General features: G+C 38.0%; 1 protein-coding gene across 1 annotated transcript in view; it reads left to right on the top strand.

Annotated features, from left to right (window-relative positions):
- LOC103473993 (uncharacterized) overlaps positions 1-22,052 on the top strand; it is a 78,436-nt gene that overhangs the window by 1,368 nt on the left and 55,016 nt on the right. The window contains exons 2-5 of the mRNA XM_017307678.2: positions 14,742-14,889; positions 15,412-15,570; positions 16,759-16,951; positions 19,065-19,199. Coding sequence (XP_017163167.1) covers positions 14,742-14,889; positions 15,412-15,570; positions 16,759-16,951; positions 19,065-19,199 — 635 coding nt within the window. The remainder of the gene's footprint in view (positions 1-14,741; positions 14,890-15,411; positions 15,571-16,758; positions 16,952-19,064; positions 19,200-22,052) is intronic.

Here is a 22,052-nt window from a genome sequence, read left to right as displayed (position 1 = left end):
TTTTTCCATTTAATGAATAAAATGTAATTTTTCTGCCTTTGTAGGTCAACAAGCTTCATGTGATTTTTGTTTTAAAGCTGATCAATATCAGGAACATTTGCTTTGATGCATATAATTTCTTCATTATCACTGTTTAGTTTATGAGTTTTAGTTAGTAAGTAGTAAGTAAAGAAAACCAGAGATCTGTACAGACAGATCAAATTAAAACAAATACATTTAAATTACCGTATTTTCCGCACTATAAGGCATCTAAAAACCTTCAGTTTCCTCAAAAGCCGACAGTGCGCCTTATAATCCGGTGCGCCTTTTATATGGACCAATATTGAGCCACAACAGGTCTAGCAGCTACGGTAAGCAGCCGCCGACTTCATCTTCGCCTGTAGAAGAAGAAACTCGCGGTGCATGCTGGGATAGTTGTCAGAACGCTGGTTTGTTAATAAAGTTTGACTGACCTATCTACCTACTGACCTGATAATCAGGTCGTCTGCAGGTCATTTAGCACCACGTTCTCCACCATCATGCTGTGCACAAACGGAGAAGGGTGACTATCGTCCGGCCACGCCCCCTTTAGTGCAGCTCCATCTAGTGGATGCACAACGTAACTCCAACCTCTACGGTAGCATGCGACTTATATTGCGGAAAATACGGTAAATTTATCGCGTGAAGAAAATATATTTAGACTAAATAAATGCACATAAAAACTAATCTAAACATCTAATTTAAATTGAATCTAAAATGAATCAATTTAAAGTAAATATTAATTTTAGCAAAAATAAATGAACAACATACATTTAGATTAAATAAATTAAAAAAACAATTCACATGATTTAAATTAGATAAAAAACATTTAAATACAAATTAAAAACATAATTGAACAAAAATACAGTTAGATTAATGAAATTGTAAAAAATTTAATTAAATAAAAACTAAATCAAATCTGAATTAAATCACATCTACATAAAAATCAATTTAAATTAAACATGAGTTAAAAATAATTAACTAAAATAAATATATTTAGGTTAAAATGATAAAGTGATTTATTTACATAACCTAACACATAATGCATTTTAAAACATTAAAACAGTCGGTCAAAACTTGGCAATTTAAACATATGTTTGGTGAATTTATTTTTAGAAATCCCCAGTTTGACAGACGGGATAAAGGTGTTTTAACTGACCCGGTTAATCAGAACCTCATCTTTGTGAATCACCGGGTCCAGAACGTCTGGATCCTTTTGTTTTAGCGGTGCTGGTGATGCAGCGACCACAGAACACATGTTGGGTTACAAGACGCCGCCGGGCTGCTAATTCATCCAAGACTTCCTGGACCGGATCTGATCCAGAACATTCAGCGGCTCGGTTGCAGCAGCAGCAGCCATGTTTGATCCGACTCCAGTCCGTTTCTGCAGAACGTCCGGTTCGGTTGTTGAGGTGTGAATGCGTAATCGCACCAAAAAATGAATTGTGGTCCGCCTACAGATCTGGGTCTCTGTTCAGTTTAAGTGAACTCTGGTGTCGTTTGAATCCATATGTGAACGCCAAGCGGACTGAAACTGCTCCAAAAGCAGGAAGTGGACTACAGTGCAGGGAATTCTGGGTAAATACAACCAAAACAAACCTGAGAGCCTCATTTTGGGTCGACTTAATACATAGTTCCCATGTGACGTCACATTTCCGCTAGCTTTGTAATTGACAGCCATCTTGGTAGGCAGTTGCTATGGAGTTGCTATGGCAACAATAAACAAGCCACAACCTTAGAACTAGTTCTTGCCTCGTTTCTGTCCTAAAAACAATATAACATTACTACTATTTGAGTCCTCTACCCACCTCAGTGTAATACTAAGATAAATATCAGTAGTACTTTCTGCCAAAATACCAAAATTAGCTTAGCTAATGCAGTTTTTAAGGGCTAGCTAAGACTGAAATGCAACCTACCTGAGTGTTACTTACTCTGCCAGTCAAAAGAACCTTGTTATTCACACGAAGAGTTTGTACAAACTGTACAAACCCATTTTAGCATTGATTGTATTCATCCATGGATTTCAGGTGAAGCTCCTCCATGTTGTGCGCTCTCTTGGTGTTCACTAGGTAGTTAGCTATATCGTAGTATTGAAACCTAATTGGCAGAGTAAATACATGAAGTTAGTCACATGTCCGTGTTAGGTAGCAGATTATAGCTACATCAATTTTGCTAGTTCAGCAGTAAGTACTGCTGTAAATATCACTGATATTTTACTTAGTATTACACACAGGTGGGTAGAGTACTCAAATAGTTGTACTTATTTTGTTTATAAGTTAGACAGGAATGAGGCAAGAGCTCATTCTTAGCTTGTGACTTTGCTGTTGTCATAGCAACCGCCTACCAAGATGGCTGTCAGCTACAATGGAAGAGTGACGTCAGTTGAAAACTATGTTTTCCAACAAAGGGATGAAAAATGCCATAAAGATACAACAATCATTGTGTCATGTTGGGAACTCGGTTTGTGTTTGATTTGTTCCAGGTACCAAACATTCAGACTTCCACATCTGCAGTACGCTAATCTTTCTTGTTCTCTGGAGCGTCGTGGAACTATGAGCGTTTTCCACGTCTGAAGTGTTTCATAAAGCTCAATATTCACCCGAACATGAAAGAGGCAGAGGATTGTGGGCACAGCTGCATTCCAGTAACCATATAACCTGCTTCAGTTTCAGCATTGCTGTCATTTTTAATCCCTCCGTTTACCTTTTATCTTTCCATCCATCCTGCCTTCCAAGTATTACATCCAGCTGGGATGCTCTTATGTCTGGAATAGCTGTATTTAACCTCTGACCCCATGAGAAAGGCATTGCTTGTGATGCAGAACAGCTGGGGGGAAGTTTTTGGGACTCTAAGACATTGCCCAGGGTTTCTCCACTTAAAGTCCTCTTCAACTACATGAGGGAAAAAAACCTGTAACCAGCTGCAGACTGTTCACGGTGATTCTTCGAGACATTTTTAGAGGTTACAAGAAGTTCTGACTCTTGGAAAGCAAAGTAGAAAGTCTAGCGGTCTCAGTACCCTGAGGTTTGGGTCATGACCAAAAGAACAACATCCCACGTACAACAACTCCTTCAGTAAAACTCAGGCTGCTGAGCTGTTGTTTCTGATGAAAAGTAAAGATGTTGGGTTGTTGTTCTGGAGGAAAACCACGAGATTTGATTAGCTTTACAGGAGTTTGCACTGCAAACCAAACAGCTGCACTAACCTTAAACCACTAGTCACAAATACTAGTACTGCTAATGCTAAACATGCTACTTGGTGGAATCTAACCCTAAACTACTAATAAACATTAGTCCCACAAAAGCTAAAGTGCTACATTAACATTGTTATATAGCTGAAGCTAACCTTGAAGCTCTACACCAACTTATTATGAAGCAGAAATTAACCTAATGCAGTAATAATGAGCAAATTTTATTAACATTAAAGTGCTACACTAGCACCTTATTTAGCAGAAGCTAATCCAATGCGCTAATCAAAAATGTTAGTTCTATTAACGCCAAATGAAAATTGCTCCGACAGTAACTTACAATGGCCTGTTAAGGACCAGAAAAAAAGACAATTTCAGTCAAAAAATCAAAAGTGTTCTTGGAAAAAAAATGTGGAAACTTCTGAGTTTGAAAAGTCAAAAATTTGCCAGATAAAACTCAGAAATTTTGAGAGCAATCCCAACATTTCCTGGAGATTTTCTGCTCTATTAAAAAAAAGGAAAATTTAAAGAAATTTCTGAAGGTGGAATATTTTCTACTTTTAAAATTCAGACATTTCCAAGTTTTTTTGTAGATATTTTTATTTATTTATTAAACTTCTGAGTTTTATCTAGAAAATTTTCAACTTTTTGTAACCAGAAATTTCAGGGGTTTTTTTTTTTTAGATTTTTAAAAAAGATTTATCTAAATACTGAAATTTTATCCTGCAAATTTATGGCTTTTTTTTCTTAACCAGAAATGTCCATATTTTTTTCTAAACAACTTTTTGAGATCAATCTCAAAAACATCCAGAACATTTTAGAAAATGTTCTAATTTTTATATTCAGAATTTTTAACGTTTTTTTTGTTGTTTTTTTCCCCCCAGAAAGTTTGAGATAAATTAAAACATTTCTGATAATGTTTGTGTGGAACCCGGTTACTTTTTGCGGAACCCGGTTACTTTTCTTTAATGTAGCGCAGCGTTCTATGGAACCGGTGCTGATGGACGGAGGGGATTAGGAGCAGCTGCAGACAGCTGAAGGAACATCTGGGTTTCCTTTACAGCAGGTTCCAGAGGAGTTTCTGAAGTCGCCGTGGTATCAGGACATGATGTCACTGGTAACATGAGGTCAGGTCCATGTGGAACCATTCACGGCGACCCGGGGGCCGTTAACATGTTCTGGTTCTGGGTGTGGGGTCGGGTGCTGCTCTGCGGTCTGAACAGGGTTCGGTTCGCCCACATGTTGGACCTGAAGGTTCCCTCTGAGCGGCCCGAAGGTGTCCGGGGAAGAAGGTTCCCCACATGTTTGCGGTTTTCCTATTACCTCAGTGAAGATTTCTCAGACTTCCCACCACAAACCGCAAAGAGCCTGCAGATGCAGCGAACTCATTACGTGAGAAAAAAGGAAGTTGATGATCTAGCCGTTTTGTCCCACTACAGGGTTGTTGACGGACGTTAATTGCAACCATTCGCTGTGAAGAACTTGCTTAAAAACGTCCAACACCTGCGTTCAGATGTGGACGAGGTGAAGCTGCTGGGTTTACCTGTCAGCCTTTAGGTCGATTTAAAAGAAAAAAAAAATCTACACTGTAGGTTTGACTTTGACTAATTTGTGGTTTGAAACAGTTTGGACGCCGAGGTCTCTGTTGTCATGGCAACTGGGACTATAATGGCACCTTAAGGTAGAAACTTGGTGCAACTTCACTTTGATTAGTGAAAATCATACAAACATCATCCATGCTGGGCCTGTTATATAACGGTAATAATGCAAGAACACAAAGTCCTTAACAAACAATCTGTTCATTTTTCTGTTTGTTTTCTCCTCATTTCCTCATTTTGTTGCTTCATCATGACTGTCCTGGTGCAGATCGGCGTCCTGATGACAGCGCCGGGTTTATTGGCGTTACAGGACATGCTAATCTGTCTCATTACCGTAACTCATCATTAAAGCCAAAACGAAACCAGAAGGTCAGCTTTAGCCTCTGCAGCTGTGATGTTCTTAACGTGTTTGTTTTGCTTCATAGACGCCGGGTGACGTAATCCTGCTTCCATCAGAACCCTGCAGGTTCTGTCCGTCAGACGCTGTCCTCACTGTGTTAAAGTCCTTACAATGTCTGAGACTTAAATACTCAGTTCATTGTTGGGCTGTCAAAACTTTAATTGACCCTTTCATCCCCCGTCACACTAATGGAGTTTGCTGAAGGGTTAAATAAACATTCCTGTGTTGAGCTTGCTAGTCGTGCAAAAATCAGGAGAACTTTAAGTTTAAAGGAAGGTGAAATGTAAATAAACTCAATTTAATTTGTAGTTTGTATTTTGTTGTTACATCTATTAGTTACACAGAGGTTAATATGTAAAATTAACATTTAGCATGTTTTTATATTTCCGTTTGGGTCTAAGATGCTTCTAAAACCAGGCCAAGCACCTAAAGAAACACCCAGCCGCTTTTATAGCAGTAAGTTTATGTTTTTTGGTATCTGAAAAATTATTTTAAAAAAATTTTGTTGAGTCACATTCTGTGGGCTCTGTTCCATTATCTAGCAACCCCACCAGAGTTCCGCCTGTTACCTAGCAACCCCACCAGAGCTCCAGCACTTTTGGTTAGCTGGTTTTACCGCTGCTGTACAATGGCTACTGGGAAAGACGAGTGTTTTGTTGTTTACTCACCTGCTGCATTCTTCTTGGTTGTGCAGGAGGCTCCACTTCTGCTTTTCAAACATGTATGATTGTTAAACTGCTCATCTGTTTGCAGCAGTTTTCATGTGTGAGTGTAAATGTTGAGCAGCTAATAATATTTTAACGTTACAGTTGCGAAATAGTTTTTGTTTTGACTTTAGCAGAATATTGACAAAGTTTTACTTCTGTTTTGTAAAATAAACGCAGCGAGTTCCTGTCCTGAACATGTAAGCCCGTCTGGGTTGAATGTTTGGGTTGAGTGAATGACATAAGGGGCTGAAATGAAGCGTTTCGGAGGCATTTACGAACTTCCACCCTATTGATGAACTTCAGAAGATTCTTATCTGTATTTGTCTGAGGAGCCGACAGCCGAGTCGACCTTATCAGACCAGCCAGAGGGCAGGACTTAAATCAGTTTTCTTTGCCATTAATTTCCTTTTTGTTGACCTATCCTCTTGCTTTCAAACCTCTTTTCACCACCGTCTGTCATGTCTTCTTCAATTTGTGAGGATTTGTTTACTTTCTGGTGGTTGAGTCATAAAGTCCGTCAGTCTCTCTCCTCACGGTTTGCCAGCGTTTATCACGGTGCTGCGTGAATCAAAGCACTTCCCTCAGAGCTCAGAGATCAAGTCTCTGTGGAGCTTCATGTCAGAGTGAAGGTTTGTTGGCGAACGGTTTGCTGGTTGGAAGAGTGAAGGAGTTACATCAGAAGGAATCAGTGCTGCCACAGTCAGTTAAAACCTGGCAAACCTAAAGATCTCTAAATAAACAGCCTGTAGGAGAAGGAAGACAAAAAACAACTTTACAGATAGGACTGGGCAACATGGCTGAAAAACGTGTCATGATATGAGCATTTCATATCAGTCAATATTGATAACTTTTGATTTTTTTAAATATCTGGAATACTAGCAAACTGGTGATCTAACCTGTCCTGTTTAATCCTGTTTTCACTCCAATTTTTTATTTTATTTTTGTGCGGTTCTGGATCAGAGTTCAGTGAATTTATTGACCACTTGCATCGTGACATCACGTGCTCAAGATCCCGGTCCATTTTCCTGCTGGAGGGCAAAAAGCTGCTCGCCGACAACGACTAGCATTGGTTTTAGCTGTGAAGTTGTTAATAAATCGCACTAAATCTTAAATGAATGCCTCATATTTGAAAGAAAAGAGGACACAGTTCTTCACTGCAACAACTAGATAACAAGGCCAGGAAAAAGTTTTAATTGAGAAAAAATAGCGAGGGAGTGGGAAGTAGGCTGGTTATGCTAGCTTGACTATGACATCGTAACATGAAGATGTGCTGCAGAATTCTGTGTTTTGCTTCAGTTACAAAATAAAAAAGGACAGATCATCAGCTATTTAAATTAGCTAATATACCACCGCTGCTAGCTAATAGCAGCGGAAGCTAATCTACCGCAGCGATCACTTATCAATAATCACAAAATAAACAACAAGCCTGAAAACATAAAACTGCAACGGACTGAATGTTCTGTTCTCTGGGTGGGAAACGTTTCAGTGTTTATTTTTGTGTTTAATCCAGAAACATCAAGTGCCGTTGTTGTCAGTTGCTATGGCAACGAGTCTGCCTGTAGCGTAGCCGACACAAAGTGGCTTTGAGTTGTTCTTTAACTGTTTTTCTGCATTATTTTGAACTGAATTAACTGAATTAATAAATACTGAGTATTATTATGTGAGCAAAAGTGTAATTAACATAATACTGTTGGAGAGTGGAGGAGCTGAGTGGAGTTTTTGCAGGATTAGTTTTCCTGGATTTTCTGTCTCCATTTATTGTTGGAACAGGCAGAAGCTCGTCTGCTCAGTTTGTTAAAACTGAAATATTTTGGATCTTTTTACGAGAGCATTTAAACTTTTACAAGCATTTTAATGACTGTCGTTTTGCCCGTTTTATGCCCATGTTGGTTTGTTCTGCTGAACTCGCCAAGATGGGGCAGCGCAGACTGACAAAGGCTCAAAAGGTCAAAGGGTATTATTTTGATCGGTAGATTATTGATGAAATCGTATGAAAATGGTATATTCTGCTGTTCAAAACTATAACATTTCTCCTTTTGTTTGTACCTCAGGTTTAAAGCTGACATTTTAATTTGAGTGCTTTATTTAGCCAGGGATAAAAATCTTATTGTTTTACATAAAACCCTGTTACACCTCTGATTATGACGATTCAGAGGACATGGTGCTCCACCGCTTTACGATCAATTTAAACAAAACTAACAGTTTTATTAGTAAAAAAAAAGTTGGAAAATATTCATAAACATTTCGGGTGAGAATAAAATGATTGCAAATTCACCTTTCACACACAGGTGGCTCCTGATTTGAACATTATTGATCTGCATTTTCAATATTTGCCCTGATTGACTATTTTAGTTATTGTTTAATCTATTAATTATTCTAACAATTAATCGATTAATTGGCCATTTAAAACTGTCAGATTTTTCATTTAGTAAATCAGTCGTCAGAATAATCAATCGTCAGAATAATAAGTTAATCGTTAAAGTAATTGATTAATCGTCGGGTTGCCTCCCTAACAGGAAGCATAACAAACACAGGCTCCATGTCCAAAGAGTCATGTTGGTTTTGTGGCTCTAAACGAATTTTATTTGGCATAACTGGAGGCCAAGTGGCTCCTGGTGTTGTAACAGTTGCTGAACTCTGGTTTAACGGACTAGTCAAAGTTCCCTTTCTCTTCATGCTCCGCCCCGGTGGCCGTTAAGCGCCGTCACCCCAGAACTTCATGGCCTGTGAAGCACAGGCCTGCTGAGGCCCCCCTGCCCTCTGGGCTCCATGTTCCCTGCTGGTATGTAAAGTTCTGCTCTCTGCGCCGCATGTGTTTGCAGTTTGGACCCAGACATTCCTCATCTGGCCGTGTGGCTCGGTGGAACCGCAGAAGGGAGGTCAGGACATGGCAGGGAACAGACAATAGGCTGTAATTGTGTATATTGGGATGCAATCACATGAAAACTCCCTGGTTTTCTCACATTCTGGTGGTTTCTGTCGTATTCCAGCCTGAACTGGTGCAACGTTTCCCGGGGTTGTTTGTGGGCCAGACGGCAGGTGTTGCTTATTTCTAGCCTACCAGATGTATTAACGGGTTTCACCTGGTTTCTTTCTTGCTCTGCTCCTTTTTGTTGGCAGAGTCCAACCCGCCGTGCGACGCCTCTGGAAGCACATCTGTTCAAACAAAGCCAACGGTACGAGCTGTTCTCTGCGGCTTTGACGACGGGTTTATGTCTCTGCTTAACGGCAGGGGGTCAGTTTAGTATCATTACGCGAAACATCAAACTCGAGGTCCGGGGGCCAAATCCGGCCCACCAATGCTTCTTATGCGACTCCAAAAAGTAGAAGATAACAGTTGTTTGCTTAAATCCATTCAAAGCAATTTGAACCGACAAATTAAATCAACCAGTCCATCCAGTATTTCACACAAAATCAACTGTTTTGCGCTGATGCATAACTCTCCCGACCTTTGAGTCAATTAGTAAGAAAACATGAGAAGCTAACGTTCGATGCTAACCCTGGTTAGCATCTTAGACTCAGAGTAAATTATTTGTGTCTGATATAAACACTACGGGTAAAGAAAGATGAATATTTGTCTTTCTTCTACAGTTTGTTGTGTTTTCTGGTGTAAGAAGTTGTTCAAACTGCAGATCTATAGACTTTTTTAGACGTATTTTAGGTGATTAAACTTATTGAATGGGCAAAATTATGTTTCAATTTACAGCTCAGTAAAGTAAATGTTACCTTCAGTTATATATAAAAAATCTGTTTATATCAAATATGACCTAAAAGCAATTTGACTTCCTGATTTGATGCCTTGAAATTGGGCCTCTGTCTCTTTAAGAAACTCCTGCTGTTTTCCAGAGGAAATCATCTCAACATGGCTCCTCTATTAACCCTTTAACAAGGTTTTTACCAGCGTTTAACTGAGAAGAAGCACCAAAAATAAACTCAGCTGATGCGAAGTTACACCAGGGGTTCGCTACTTGCTGCTGGCTAGTCTGAAGGAGCTGAGGGGGGAGGAGCTGCGTCTTGAAGGCGGAGCTAGGTCCACCCAGGCGTCTTGCACAGCTGAATGGTTTCCATGATGTTTTTAAAGGATTTCTCAAACATTAATAAAAGAATAAAAATTTTCGATGAGTTTTGATGCTTAAATTTTATATAAAATCCCTTTAGTTAAAAATCTTCAGTCACATACCTTTTGAGTACGAAACATTAAATGTAACAGATGTTATATGTTTTCTTAGCTAAGCTGGTTTTAAATTGGCTCTTAATCTTTTAATATAATTTGGTTTGAACCGAATCGGGCTGACCGTGACGCAAACCGTTGGCATCAGGCTGTGGCTCTCCTGTAATCTGAATAAACCTGAAACACATGTCAGCTCCTCTGACTTCATGTGTCACAGTTTCTCTACTGATACACATAGAAACCATTCACGTAAATTCAAAACTTGTTTCTAACGCCAAAGTTATACTTTCTTTTCTGCTCAGAAAATGTTCAGGAGGATCTAAGCAGTTGGTAAAATGTTACGTTTGATGCTTATTATAAGAAGCTTCACCGTAATAAAAACAAGATGTGTCTCAGTCAGCATTTTTGTTTTTCTGGGTAAAGTAAAAACAGCTTCATAAAGTTTTATTGACCTTTCTGTCATTTTACAGTCTTATTCTGACCGATGGAAGCCGCAGGTTAACGGTGCCTGTTAGGACATGGCTGGTAAAACGTCTTTGGTTGAATTTAAGTCCTGTAATATCTGCAGACGTCTGGGTGACGTTCAGCTCAGGGGAAGTGGTTTTATAACACCATCAGGTCCAGTAAAAAGCCCAGTAACAGGCTGGTGAAGTACTGACCTCTGAACTGGTAGACTGGTGCAAAAAGATTGATAGAGTTGGAGCAAATACAAGATGAAAAAGAGACTTTGTTCAAAAACATCTTGGTGAGTCTAAATCAACACATTTATACTGATATTTGGGTGAAAGAGTGCTTACTGATGCAGTTACCTTTTGTAGATGTTGCTGACTATAAATGGAAAATCATCAGATTAAATTAATACCTAGAAATTTCCCCAAACTTTGGGAGAATATAAATTTTATTGGATCTTAGATGTAAAGAATAACATCATCAGCGTACGGGGGTCACTACCTGCCGGTGTTTATTGGTGGCTTTGAGCTCCAAAGAAACGAGACAAATCACAGAAACGGAGAAATTAAAGAGATAATTTACAGTTTTAGCACCTCTACTAACAGCCCGTCATAAAAACGGCACATTCTTTACATGCTCTGCCAGAAATCTGAGCCAAAACAAAAGATGAAACCAATTATGAGGCATTCCTGAGTGTAGGACTTCATCTTCTGCTTCATTCTGCTTGAAATCTGAAAGATCCTGATCCACTCGTCCTCAATATGGGAACGAGTTTTAATCTGGTAAAACACTGAATGTGTAGGAAACAAAGTTTCTTTTCTTTTATTCTTTAAAACATTCCTGCTTTCTAGTTGCACAGTTTTGTTCCTCAGTTTCTATTGCTGTCAAAATGTTTTAATAAATTATTACCTGCTGCTGCTACTTGACTAGCATTCAGTTAATATTTCTCTGGATGTATTTGGCCTTCAAAATGACCTGATTTGAAGTTTGGACATTGTGTATAGAGAAGGAATAAAATCTTTGTTATTATTGTAAGAATGAAACATTGTACAACAGAGTTTAGATGCAATTCTCCTTTTAAAAATCTCTGACCTAAAAAAAATAGACTATAAATAAGTACTTATATAACTACTTATGTAAGTAAATAATTACTTGCATTTTATCAAAGGATAATAATTTTTTAATTTTTTATCCCTTGATTAAAAAAGACAGAGGAGCCACATAAAAAGCTAAGGCGGGCCACATTTAGCCCACGGCCCTCGAGTTTGACACACATGTTCTTAATTTAGATAAAAACGTCTCCCTGCTCCTCCTGCTGTTCTCTGTTATTGTTTTTTTATTAACTGCAGATAATTGAGGAAGTAAAAACACTGGAGTTTGAGTGATTTCTATTGTTTTGCACCAAGACGCCATTTTTGTTTAGTTTTTTTTTTTTTTTTCACTTTGTTATCAGCAATGTTGGGTCGGGCGAGGAAACCGTTATAACTAATTGTTTTTGTTGTTTTCATTATGTTGTAGAAATGTTGTAATGGTTGGCAAGGAAACAATGAAGCGTTCCTGAATATAATGAGAACCAATCAGAGACTCCAGTGGGAAAACTGTTGCATTGTTGTGATTATTTCTGGAAAATAACGGCAGTTCAATGCAGAGTTTGCACTGAAATGATCTGTTAATGAAAGCTTTGGAGAAATAACCGCTTGCTGAAATTACAGCCTGGAAAATAGTTTAAAATTGATTCAAACCTGCTGCTTTTTATTCAGTATTAATATAATAATGTCTCTCAGTAAGAGATGATTGTTGGCAACCTTTTCTGTTCAAACAGAAACCTTTCCCCTCAATGCTACAAAATCAAACTATTTAAACATGTCCTGTGTAAAATGTTTCATGAACCTTAACTAAGATAAACAAAAATGAATCCAACAGTTTCGGCATCGTTCGACAAAGGAGTCCAGCAGTGAGACGCTTTAGGTAAAAATAATGTGAAACCAAAACAATTTACACAAATGTCAAGATTTGCACAGAAACATTAAGAAAAAAAAAACCTGAATAAATTTGCAGCTTATTGGCAAAAAGGTTGATTTGTTTGGGGATTAGTTAAACTTTAACATACAACCACCTGACTGGATTGGCATGATCTCTTGTCTTATTTTAAAGAGTGTGTTACACCATATTTACCAAGTATTATGGAAGTATTTTGATATTTTTGGAATGGTAATATCTTAGTAGAGTTGAAATAAGACAAAACTAACTTACAGAAAACTTTTCAGAAGCATTTTTCATCTTGTTTTGAGTCAGTAGTTCCTTAAATATGACCTGTTATGTTTCCTTGAACAGGTTAGAGTAGGTCTGTGGGTGAACGTTCAGGAGCTCAGCATTGGTTGCTAGGTGACGGACAGAATTCCGCTGTGGTTGCTAAGTGATGGGCAGAATTCCGCTGTGGTTGCCAGGTGACGGACAGAATTCCACTGTGGTTGCTAGGTAACGGCGCCTTCTGATTTGTAACGTTACATTCCGCAGATTTATGTAACTGGTCATTTTCCAGATACCAAAAAAAATCATTAAATTACTGCCAAAAACACATCTGAGTGGGTTTTTAAGAGCCTGGGCTGTTTTTAGAAGAAGTAGAAATACAAATACAAATGGAAGTATAAAAATGTTCAAAACGTGAATTTAATATTGATTAAAAAACTTCTACTTCAACTCATGGGAAACATGTCTTGTTAAGTGAAAATATCTGCCAGTGGAGCTAGTTCTTCTTTTTTATCATCAATATTAAGGATTTATTGCCTGATATTGCCCATCTCCTTGTAAGCTCCTTTTGTTGTGTTTAAAGTGAACTAAGGTATTTGCAGTAGAAACTAGAGTGAAACAGTTGGTAAAAGTTTGTGTTTTTGCAGTGTGGCCCTCGGCGGACTGGAGATTTTCCCGGCTTTATCTTCAGGAAGAGATAACGAGCTTGTGGAGGGGCTGACAGACACGGTCTCATTTATTTTACAACATGGCTGACAGGAGTTGGGCCTGAGCCTCTGCGGTGTTTGGCGGCGCTCCAGCCGCCTGAAACATGTCGGTACCACGGCGTCCCTGAGGGCGTTTCTTTAATAAGTGCTTTCTTTAAGATCCCTCTGACAACGGCGGGTCGAGTCGGTGTTTTTCCTTCAAACACATCACCCTAATTAATCCTGGATCCAGCTGTTACATAATCCCATCCTCTGTTCAGACGGGTCCCTGTCAGTTGTCAGGTTGCTGTAGCATCAGCACCAGTGACTCACTTTCTCCAAGTATAGTAAAGAAAGGAGCTGTTCAAGGAAAACACCTGTAGGCTACACATGATGAATGGCACTTTAGCTGCTCTATGGGGGTAAAAATAAAAGCCTGTCGTATAACTTCTAACCGCTGGCAGGAAACCAGCCGGCGGGGGCTGAGGTAGAACGACGCACGGCGCTGTGGCTAACAGAAATCCTTTTAAAACGCTCATTGTCGTGGGCCTTTAAGTGAGCCGTGTGTTCGCAGCGGGCTGCGGGTTTTGGTTAGCAGATGTTTTCAATTGCAGTGGCTCCCACAGCGGGTAGCAGGACCCCCATAAAAACCCCAATGAGCTGGTAGTAACTAGTTACACTTACTTGAGTAACTTTTTTGAAAAAATGACAGAGTATTTTACTAGGCTGTACTGTGAGTAATTTTATTATGACGTATCTTTACTCTTGAGTAAAATCTCTGGATTTTCTACCCACCGAATGAAAAACAAACATGTTTTAGTCAAAAATTCACCAGACACAGACTCACACCTGCAGCTTCTGTTAAAATTTCTGAAGTTTTATACTGAAAGAAACTGATTTGGAAAAATGATCTTTTGCCTGATTTTGTTATTTTTGTTACTTATATGAATTATAAGTAACTAAAAGTCCTTAAAATCTCCAAATTTCCACTTAACTTTATATTTTGGCCAGTCTATTGATGTAATTTTTAAATATTAAGTGATTGATTGTTTGATCTGTTACTCAGTATTTGAGTAGACTTTTTACCAAAGACTTTTTCACTCTTACTTGAGTAATTTTGTGGATGGCTACTTTTTACTTGAGTCAAAAATATTTCAAAGCATCACTACTCTTACTTTAGTACAATTTTTGGGACACATTTTGATCTGATTATGTAATTTTTAAATATTGAATTGTTGACGTCTTGATCAGCCTTCCTCTGTCTCTCCCTACAGAAGAGCTGAATATCCTCCAGGAGCTCTCGCTCCAGGTATCAGAGCGCAGTAACTCCTCCCTGACTGTAGAGGGCGCCAGCTGTCCGGTAATCAGAGTAGGACAGTACTCCACCTTGACGCTCCCCATGCAGCAGATTTTCAGCGACAGGTTTGTTTGTTTTTAAATATTCACAAGTGTGTTTGAATGTCTTTTAGGTTTGTCACATTTCAGTAAACGTGGATTATTAGAGCTTTTAGAACGACGTTTTGCTGCAGTTACAGCAATGCTAACGTCAACTCCGCACACTGGATGTTCTGAGGTTATTAACCGCTTGCAAATAGCTGAAATCAACAAATATGCATCTAAAAACGTTATAGCTATATATTTTAGTAGCTTGGACAAATATACCCTAATACACATTAATACGCTCGGTGGAAACTATATTAGCTCTACGCAGAAGCTAATATCGACGGACTTCCTTATTTCCGCTCTTACAGCCAATCAGCGCCAAGGAAAAGCTAATGGTTCTCCTTGATTGGCTGCTTTGAAAACAATAGCCAATAGGATGCTAAGTAGTATTGCTAAATAAAAATGATCATACTTTGAATTAAAACAATTTGAAAACCTGTCCATTTTGTTATGTTTTTTGTATTTGTTCTCATTCATGCTGCCTGTGTTTCCTGCCTCTAGGTTTTCAGATGAGTTCAGTTTACTGGTGCAGCTCCGCAGTCTGCAGAAGGACGAGCAGAGCGTGTTCACCATGCTCAGCCCGGACAGCCACATCACGCTGCAGCTCCGGATCAGCGCCTACGCCATCATTTTCATCGGGACTCAACAGCGCCACTACGAGTGAGGATTCATGATGAGGCTTTCACAGGCAGAGCAGATTTTAAACTTCACTGGCAGGATGGATTTAATAATGTTTGTACAGAAAGATAATTAGGACCACTGGAAAAAAATCTGACTTTTAAGATTTTGACTTTATTGCCAGAGTTCTGACTTTTTTCTCAGAATTTAAACTTTCACATAATTTTGGCTTTTTTCTCAGAATTCATTTCATTTCTCAGAATTCACCTTTTTCTCAAAATGTTGACTCTTTTTTTCTCAGAATTCAAACTTTTTCTCATAATTTTGACTTTTTTTTTCAGAACTTTGACTTTTTTTCTCGAAATTCAAGAAAAAAAATTCTGCAGAATTTTGAAAGTAACATTTTTTACTTTTGGAGCTCAGAAATTACTAAAAAAAATTATACAAAATTTTTTAGATTACTCTCAAGATTTGATTTTTTTTTCTAGCAAATTTTTGTCTTTAGAAGTCAGGAATTTACAAAGTTTTCCTGGAAAATTTCTGAGATTTCCCCACTTAGAATGGGGCCCTGAGCCGAATGTAAATGGGGAGCATTCAAACTGAATAAATCTCATTTTATATTTGCTTAATTTTAACCATGTCTGAGCATCTGGAAAATAAAAATATGGTGAACAAAATTAGAAATATGACACACTATTTTACTGTACCACCAAAATTAATTTAATAAAATTTTTTTTTGACATGTTTGAAAATGTCTTGGTTGTTTTTAAGTTAATACTGATAAATATGAGGAGGAAAATGGCCAAACAAAATTCTTTTCCTCTTTTTGCTTATGCTGTTTTCTTAAGTTTACATCTATAAACCAAACATTTGTCTTTACCTTAGCTCCTGGTTGCCACCTGTTGGTGTGGAGGTCCTAAGCAGATTATTAGTTTGCTGCTTCATATGGTTGTATGAAGTTTTGGTTTGTTTACATATTTCTTCTTAGAATAGCAGCAGGATTTTAGTGTATTTTTTAAGTGTTGTTAAACAGTTGGAAAGTTTTTATTTGGATGCTTCTTATACTGACTGATTCTGCAAAAAGTACTAAATATAACAAAACTTGAGAGACAACAGACTTTCTACACATTCAGTGGAAATCTGACATTAACATGAACTGAAGGGGAAAAACAAACTTTTTCTGTTTGACTTTAACAGAAGCTGCATCATCCTGAAATGGTTCTGTTGCAGGTTCCCCATCAGTGGGCTGTGTGACGGAGACTGGCATCGCGTTGCCTTCAGTGTATCCAGGAATCAGCTGCAGCTGTTTGTGGATTGCTCATTGCTGGAGAGCGTGGACTGGGTCAACCACGGCCTGGACATTGGTTCTGATGGACTCCTCATGGTCGGAGGCATCCTGGAGAGTTTTGAAACTCCGTTTGAAGTAAGCAGCTTTCTGAGGTGGGAGTGAATATTAACTCAATGAAATATGACAGCATAAATAAGGCAAAACTTCAGCTTCTTTGTCCGGAAAAGAGTTTTAGTTTGTTTCCCTCTTAGGTAAGGTTCTGGTGACTGTTGGGTATGGAAGATGATTAGGGCCACTGGAGGGGGAAAAAAATGTTTTTTTCTCAAATTTCTGACTTTTTTTCTTAGAATTTTAACTTTTGTTGCAGAAGTCTCTTTTTTTCCTCAGAATAATATTTGTAATCAAAATTCTGACATTTTTTCTTAAAATTCTGATGTTTTTTGCATAGAGTTTTGACTTTTTTACTCTGAATTTTTACTTTTTTGCTCAAAAAAGACTTAGTTACAGAATAAATGTTCTGTGGATAATTTAATTAAAACTTAATTGAATAAATCTTGAATAAATGTAAACAGATTAATGTTGAACTTTGTTCAGAAAATGTTGGTGGTGAACTACAAACATGAATGAGTTCAGGTTCAGCCTGAGCTGAACTTTGACCTCATTCTTAAGTCTGAACTTGCATGACATTTTCCTTTCTCTTCTCTGTGGGGTTAAAAACAGACGCACCCCTGACATATTCCTCTAACACTCAACATTTAAAAACACGTTTCAAACATGTTAAGTATCTGACCTGATTTGAAAAAAATCTTAAATGTTAGTTTTCTTCTGCTAACAGAACCTGAAGTATTTGAGTCAGTATGTGTGAAGTCTGGTTTATCTTGAAGTCTGAGGAGGCCGACACTCAGATCTTTCTCTGTTTAGAGAGGAAAGCGTGTTGAACATTATTTCAGCCATGTTTTCCTGACCCGCCCTATTGAACATCCTGATTCCTGCAGACCAACAGTTTGTTTCCATGACAACCTTCAATGTTTTCATCGAAAAACGAACATTGACGTTTAGGGGGATTTTTGCCATTAAGGTTTACAGATATTTCTTCATGCACCTTGCAGTTTAACCTCATCTTGTTCTCATTGTTTTTCTAACAGGATGATTGTTTTTAAGTTCATAAAGGATGTAAAGCAGCTTTGCTTTATGCATATCCAGTTTCTACAACATGAGCTGCAGCCTGAGGGTTGGAGTGGCCGCGGCGACTGTCATAACTGCATCTGGATCTGTTCAGAGCACCAAATAAAATGGATTCTGCTTTTCCCAACAACCCTGAAGTGACATGTTTTTATTAAGTGAAGTGATTCCACCCTGAGAAATGCTGACACTTTCCTTTGCTGCTCTTATGCAGAGCACATGTTGATATCTGACAAGACAGGATCAACATATTCTGATGGATTTTAGAGATTACTACAAGAAAGGATTAGAACTACTGAAAAATATCTGAATTGTTGTCAGAAGTCTGAGTTTAACCCTCGGAAATAAAAAAAATCTGAATTCTGAGAAAAAAAATCTAAATTTAGAGGAAAAGTCAAAATTTTGAAAAAAGTCTAAATTCTAACAAAGTTCAAATTCTAAAAAAAAAAAGTCTAAATTTTGAGGGGAAAAAAGTAGATTCTGACCAAACAAAAGTATAAAATTTGACCAAAAGTAAAATCTAAATTTTGAAAATAAATTCTATATTGTGGGAGTTGAGGGAATCTAAATTTCTGAGAAATAAGTCATAAATCTGGGATTAGTCAATTCTGAGATTAAAATTGGTCCTAATCCTCTTCCGTAGACACTGCAAAAACACATAACCTTTTGGTCTAATTTTTACTGCAAATATCTACTTCCACTGGTAGATTATTTTACTTACAACATGTGAAAAATGTTTTGGTTATAAGTGAAATAATCTGCCTGTTACCTAGCAACCCCAGCGGAGTTCCGCCCATCACCTAGCAACCCAAGCATGGGCTACACAAAATATGTTCACTACTTTTTTTTCCTTTTTTTTTTTTTGAACAAATCAGATTCTTAGTGAGATTTTTTTTATTTTATTTCTGGTTATCATTTTCTTTATGACTAGTCAAAAATATATTTTGTCTTATTCCAAGTAAACTAAATTATTTGCAGTAGAAACTAGATAAAAATTCTTGGTAGTTTTAGCTTTTCTTTCTCCATCTGATGATGTTTGCTATGTCTTTCCGCCTCCCTCCTGCAGGGGGAGCTGCGTCAGCTGTCCTTCCTGTTGGACGACCCTGACGGCGCCCAGCAGCACTGCAGCCACCACCCGCCCCGCTGCAGCCGCTCTGCTCCCAAACCTCCTCGCTCCCCGCGCACCAACATCGCCCTGGAGGTAACAGTAAAAAAACAATAGATGAAAAAATAAATCTTGTTTCATAACTTGTAATAATTCTTAATGTGCTCTGAAGCGGCTCTGGCTTGTAATCGGGATGTTTCAGGTGAAGCCAGATGTCTCCCTCAGGGCAGACACTTAGACTCCTGGAACAGGAGAATCTGCTGGAGCCTCTAATATAAATGTTTGAAAGGATTTTCTGCGGATTTAATCAGAAAACTGTTGTGACTCCTGCGGTTTAGATCCAGTCTGGTGGATTCAGTGTGTGGTCGCTCAGCAGCCGGGCTTTCAACTGTGGTTTTATATTTAGAAATTGTCACCGCTTTTTCCACGCAGAATATGAGGTGGATAGTAACTAGTTATAATTACACAAGTAACTTTTTGAGGAAAAAAGTACTTTTACGAGTAGATTCACTGCATTGTTATGACGGAGAATTAGGGCCATACTAAGAAAACGTAAGAAAGTTAAATTGCGAGAACAAACTCGGACAAGAATAAAGTCGCATTCAAATTTTATCAACGATACTTGAGTAATTTTGTGAACAACTACTTGTTAAAAATAAGTTGAAGTAGTCCTACTATTACTTGAGTACAATTTATGGCTACTCTACCAACCTCTGTTTGTTGGTGACCTCAAATGACCTAGATGACCTTGTTCTGCTGCAACTGGACTCTAAGGAGGACCCAGAACCTGCCCAGCTGGTTTTATTTGATGGTGAGTCAACGACAAATCACTTAACTTTTGTAGCAGCCATTTTACAGCGGTAAAACGCGCTAGAGTTCTGCTGTGGTTGCTAGGTGACGGGCGGAACTCTGCTGTGGTTGCTAGGTGACGGGCGGAACTCTGCTGGGGTTGCTAAGTGACGGGCGGAACTCTGCTGGGGTTTCTAGGTGATGCTGCAGAATGTGACCCAACAAAAAAACTGCAAATTTTTCAAACACCAATAAACATCAACTTACTGTAAACAAGTGTTTTTTTTTTTTTTTCTTTTTAAACATTTGGTCTGTTTTTAGAAGCAGTCGAGACCCAAATGGGAACATAACCCCCTGCCCCAAAAAACCTGAAAAATGTGAATTTTGGACAATAAGTGAATTTGTAAAAGCTGACCTGAAAACTCCCAGTTGAAAGCAGTTTGGTTGTCTGGTTTCATCGTGTGCTGACATGGTGGAGATTAGAAGCAGCTGTGGGCCGACTGGCATCTTGAGCTCTACACCAACACACAGTCTGGATTAATGTGGGTTTATGTACAGCAGAGTTATGGCACATGTCTCAAATTAGTGACGTAAAAGTTGGATCAAATGCAACACAACCGTTCAGCTTCAAACACTTTAAAAACTATCAGATATATAAATCGAGAGCTTTGCTTTTTAGCTGAGCTTTTCCTTCACAGTAATGCAGCAAAATACATTCAACAACGTTACAATTATTGCTTGTTTATACATACCACTGTAGTTTTAATAGTAATAATATCAGTAATAACAGCAATAATAATGGTAATAATTATATAAGTTAAATAATAATAATAATAATAATGAAAATAGAAATAGTAAAGAAAAATAATACAAATTAATGATAAAATAAAAAATTGTAAAGAAAAACTAATAGTTGAAAAAAATTATGGAAATAAAATAAGAAAATATTAAAAATAATAAAGAAAAAATGAAATAACAAAAAGGCACTAAGTAAAATAAAAATTAGAAGGAAATGTAAAATGTAAAGAAAAATATTGAAAATGAAATGGAAAATAAAAATTAACACAGTAAAAATACTAACAAAATAAAACTGTAAAGACAAAAATCACAAAATAGTTGAAAAAATAATGAAATAAGCTAAAAAAAAATTAAATAATGAAAAAAGTGAAAAATGATTTTTAAAACTCATGAACAATATTTAATCATCATAAATCCTCAAAACCCAAAACTAATGAGGATTAAGTTGAGGATGAAAACTGTTGAGGATTAATTTAAAATGAATTTATAATAATATTTAATAAGTTGTTAAAGACGATGGTCTCTCTCTCTCCCTTTCTCCCTCTCCCCCCTCTCTCCATCTTCCCCCCCTCTGTCTGTCCCTCTCCCCCCCCCTCTCTCTCGCCCCCCCCCTCTCTCTCTCTCAGCCTATGTTGATGCTGAGGATGGAGAATTTGATCAGATCTGTTGAGAACAAGCCTTTCATAAATCACACATGGTTTTGTAGCCAAATCTCTTAAACCAAACTAAATATAGCTGATTAAATGACTTCACTTTCAGAGGGAATCAGGTTTCCAGACTCTCCAGATGTTTGACGAAGTAATAGACCAAAACTTAGAAACAAAAGATAAGCAAAGCTGGTTTAAATTTACATCTTTATGCTTGATAAAAGCGCCTGGAAAACCGATATCTACAGAATCGGTAGATATCGGTTTTCTTTGCAACATGGCGGCGTTGGCGTCTGTTTCTGGGTTTCCCAAAGTGATCATCCCAAACCGACTCCTAGTTGCATAAAATGTCTTAGTCAGATGAAGTAAAAACTTGTTTTCCTCAAACTTCACCAATTTGTCAGAGCGCTCCATTGTGTAAACACACTTGATCTGTAAAGCTTTAAATGTGTCAGTTTGGGCACAGACATGCCTGTGGGCATCCGCTTCCCTCTGCACAACCAAATGTTGATGCTTTGTGTCTCCAGGGAGGCTCCTGTTGGCAGCGCCGGCCTTCAAGTGTCAAGAGGAGGCCAAATTAGAGAGGAAGAGCTAAAAACATCTATCATTAAGTGTTGAGGGTTTGTCATTAAGACTTTGCATGAAAAATAATAATTTTTTCCTCATCTTAAGACACTTTTAAGTGGACAGATTATGCAATTCTAGAATTGTGTCG

Source organism: Poecilia reticulata, chromosome 12, assembly GCF_904066995.2.
Source record: "Poecilia reticulata chromosome 12, P_reticulata-male-v2, whole genome shotgun sequence".
Taxonomy (NCBI): domain Eukaryota; kingdom Metazoa; phylum Chordata; class Actinopteri; order Cyprinodontiformes; family Poeciliidae; genus Poecilia; species Poecilia reticulata.
This window is presented reverse-complemented; position numbering and strand designations above follow the sequence as displayed.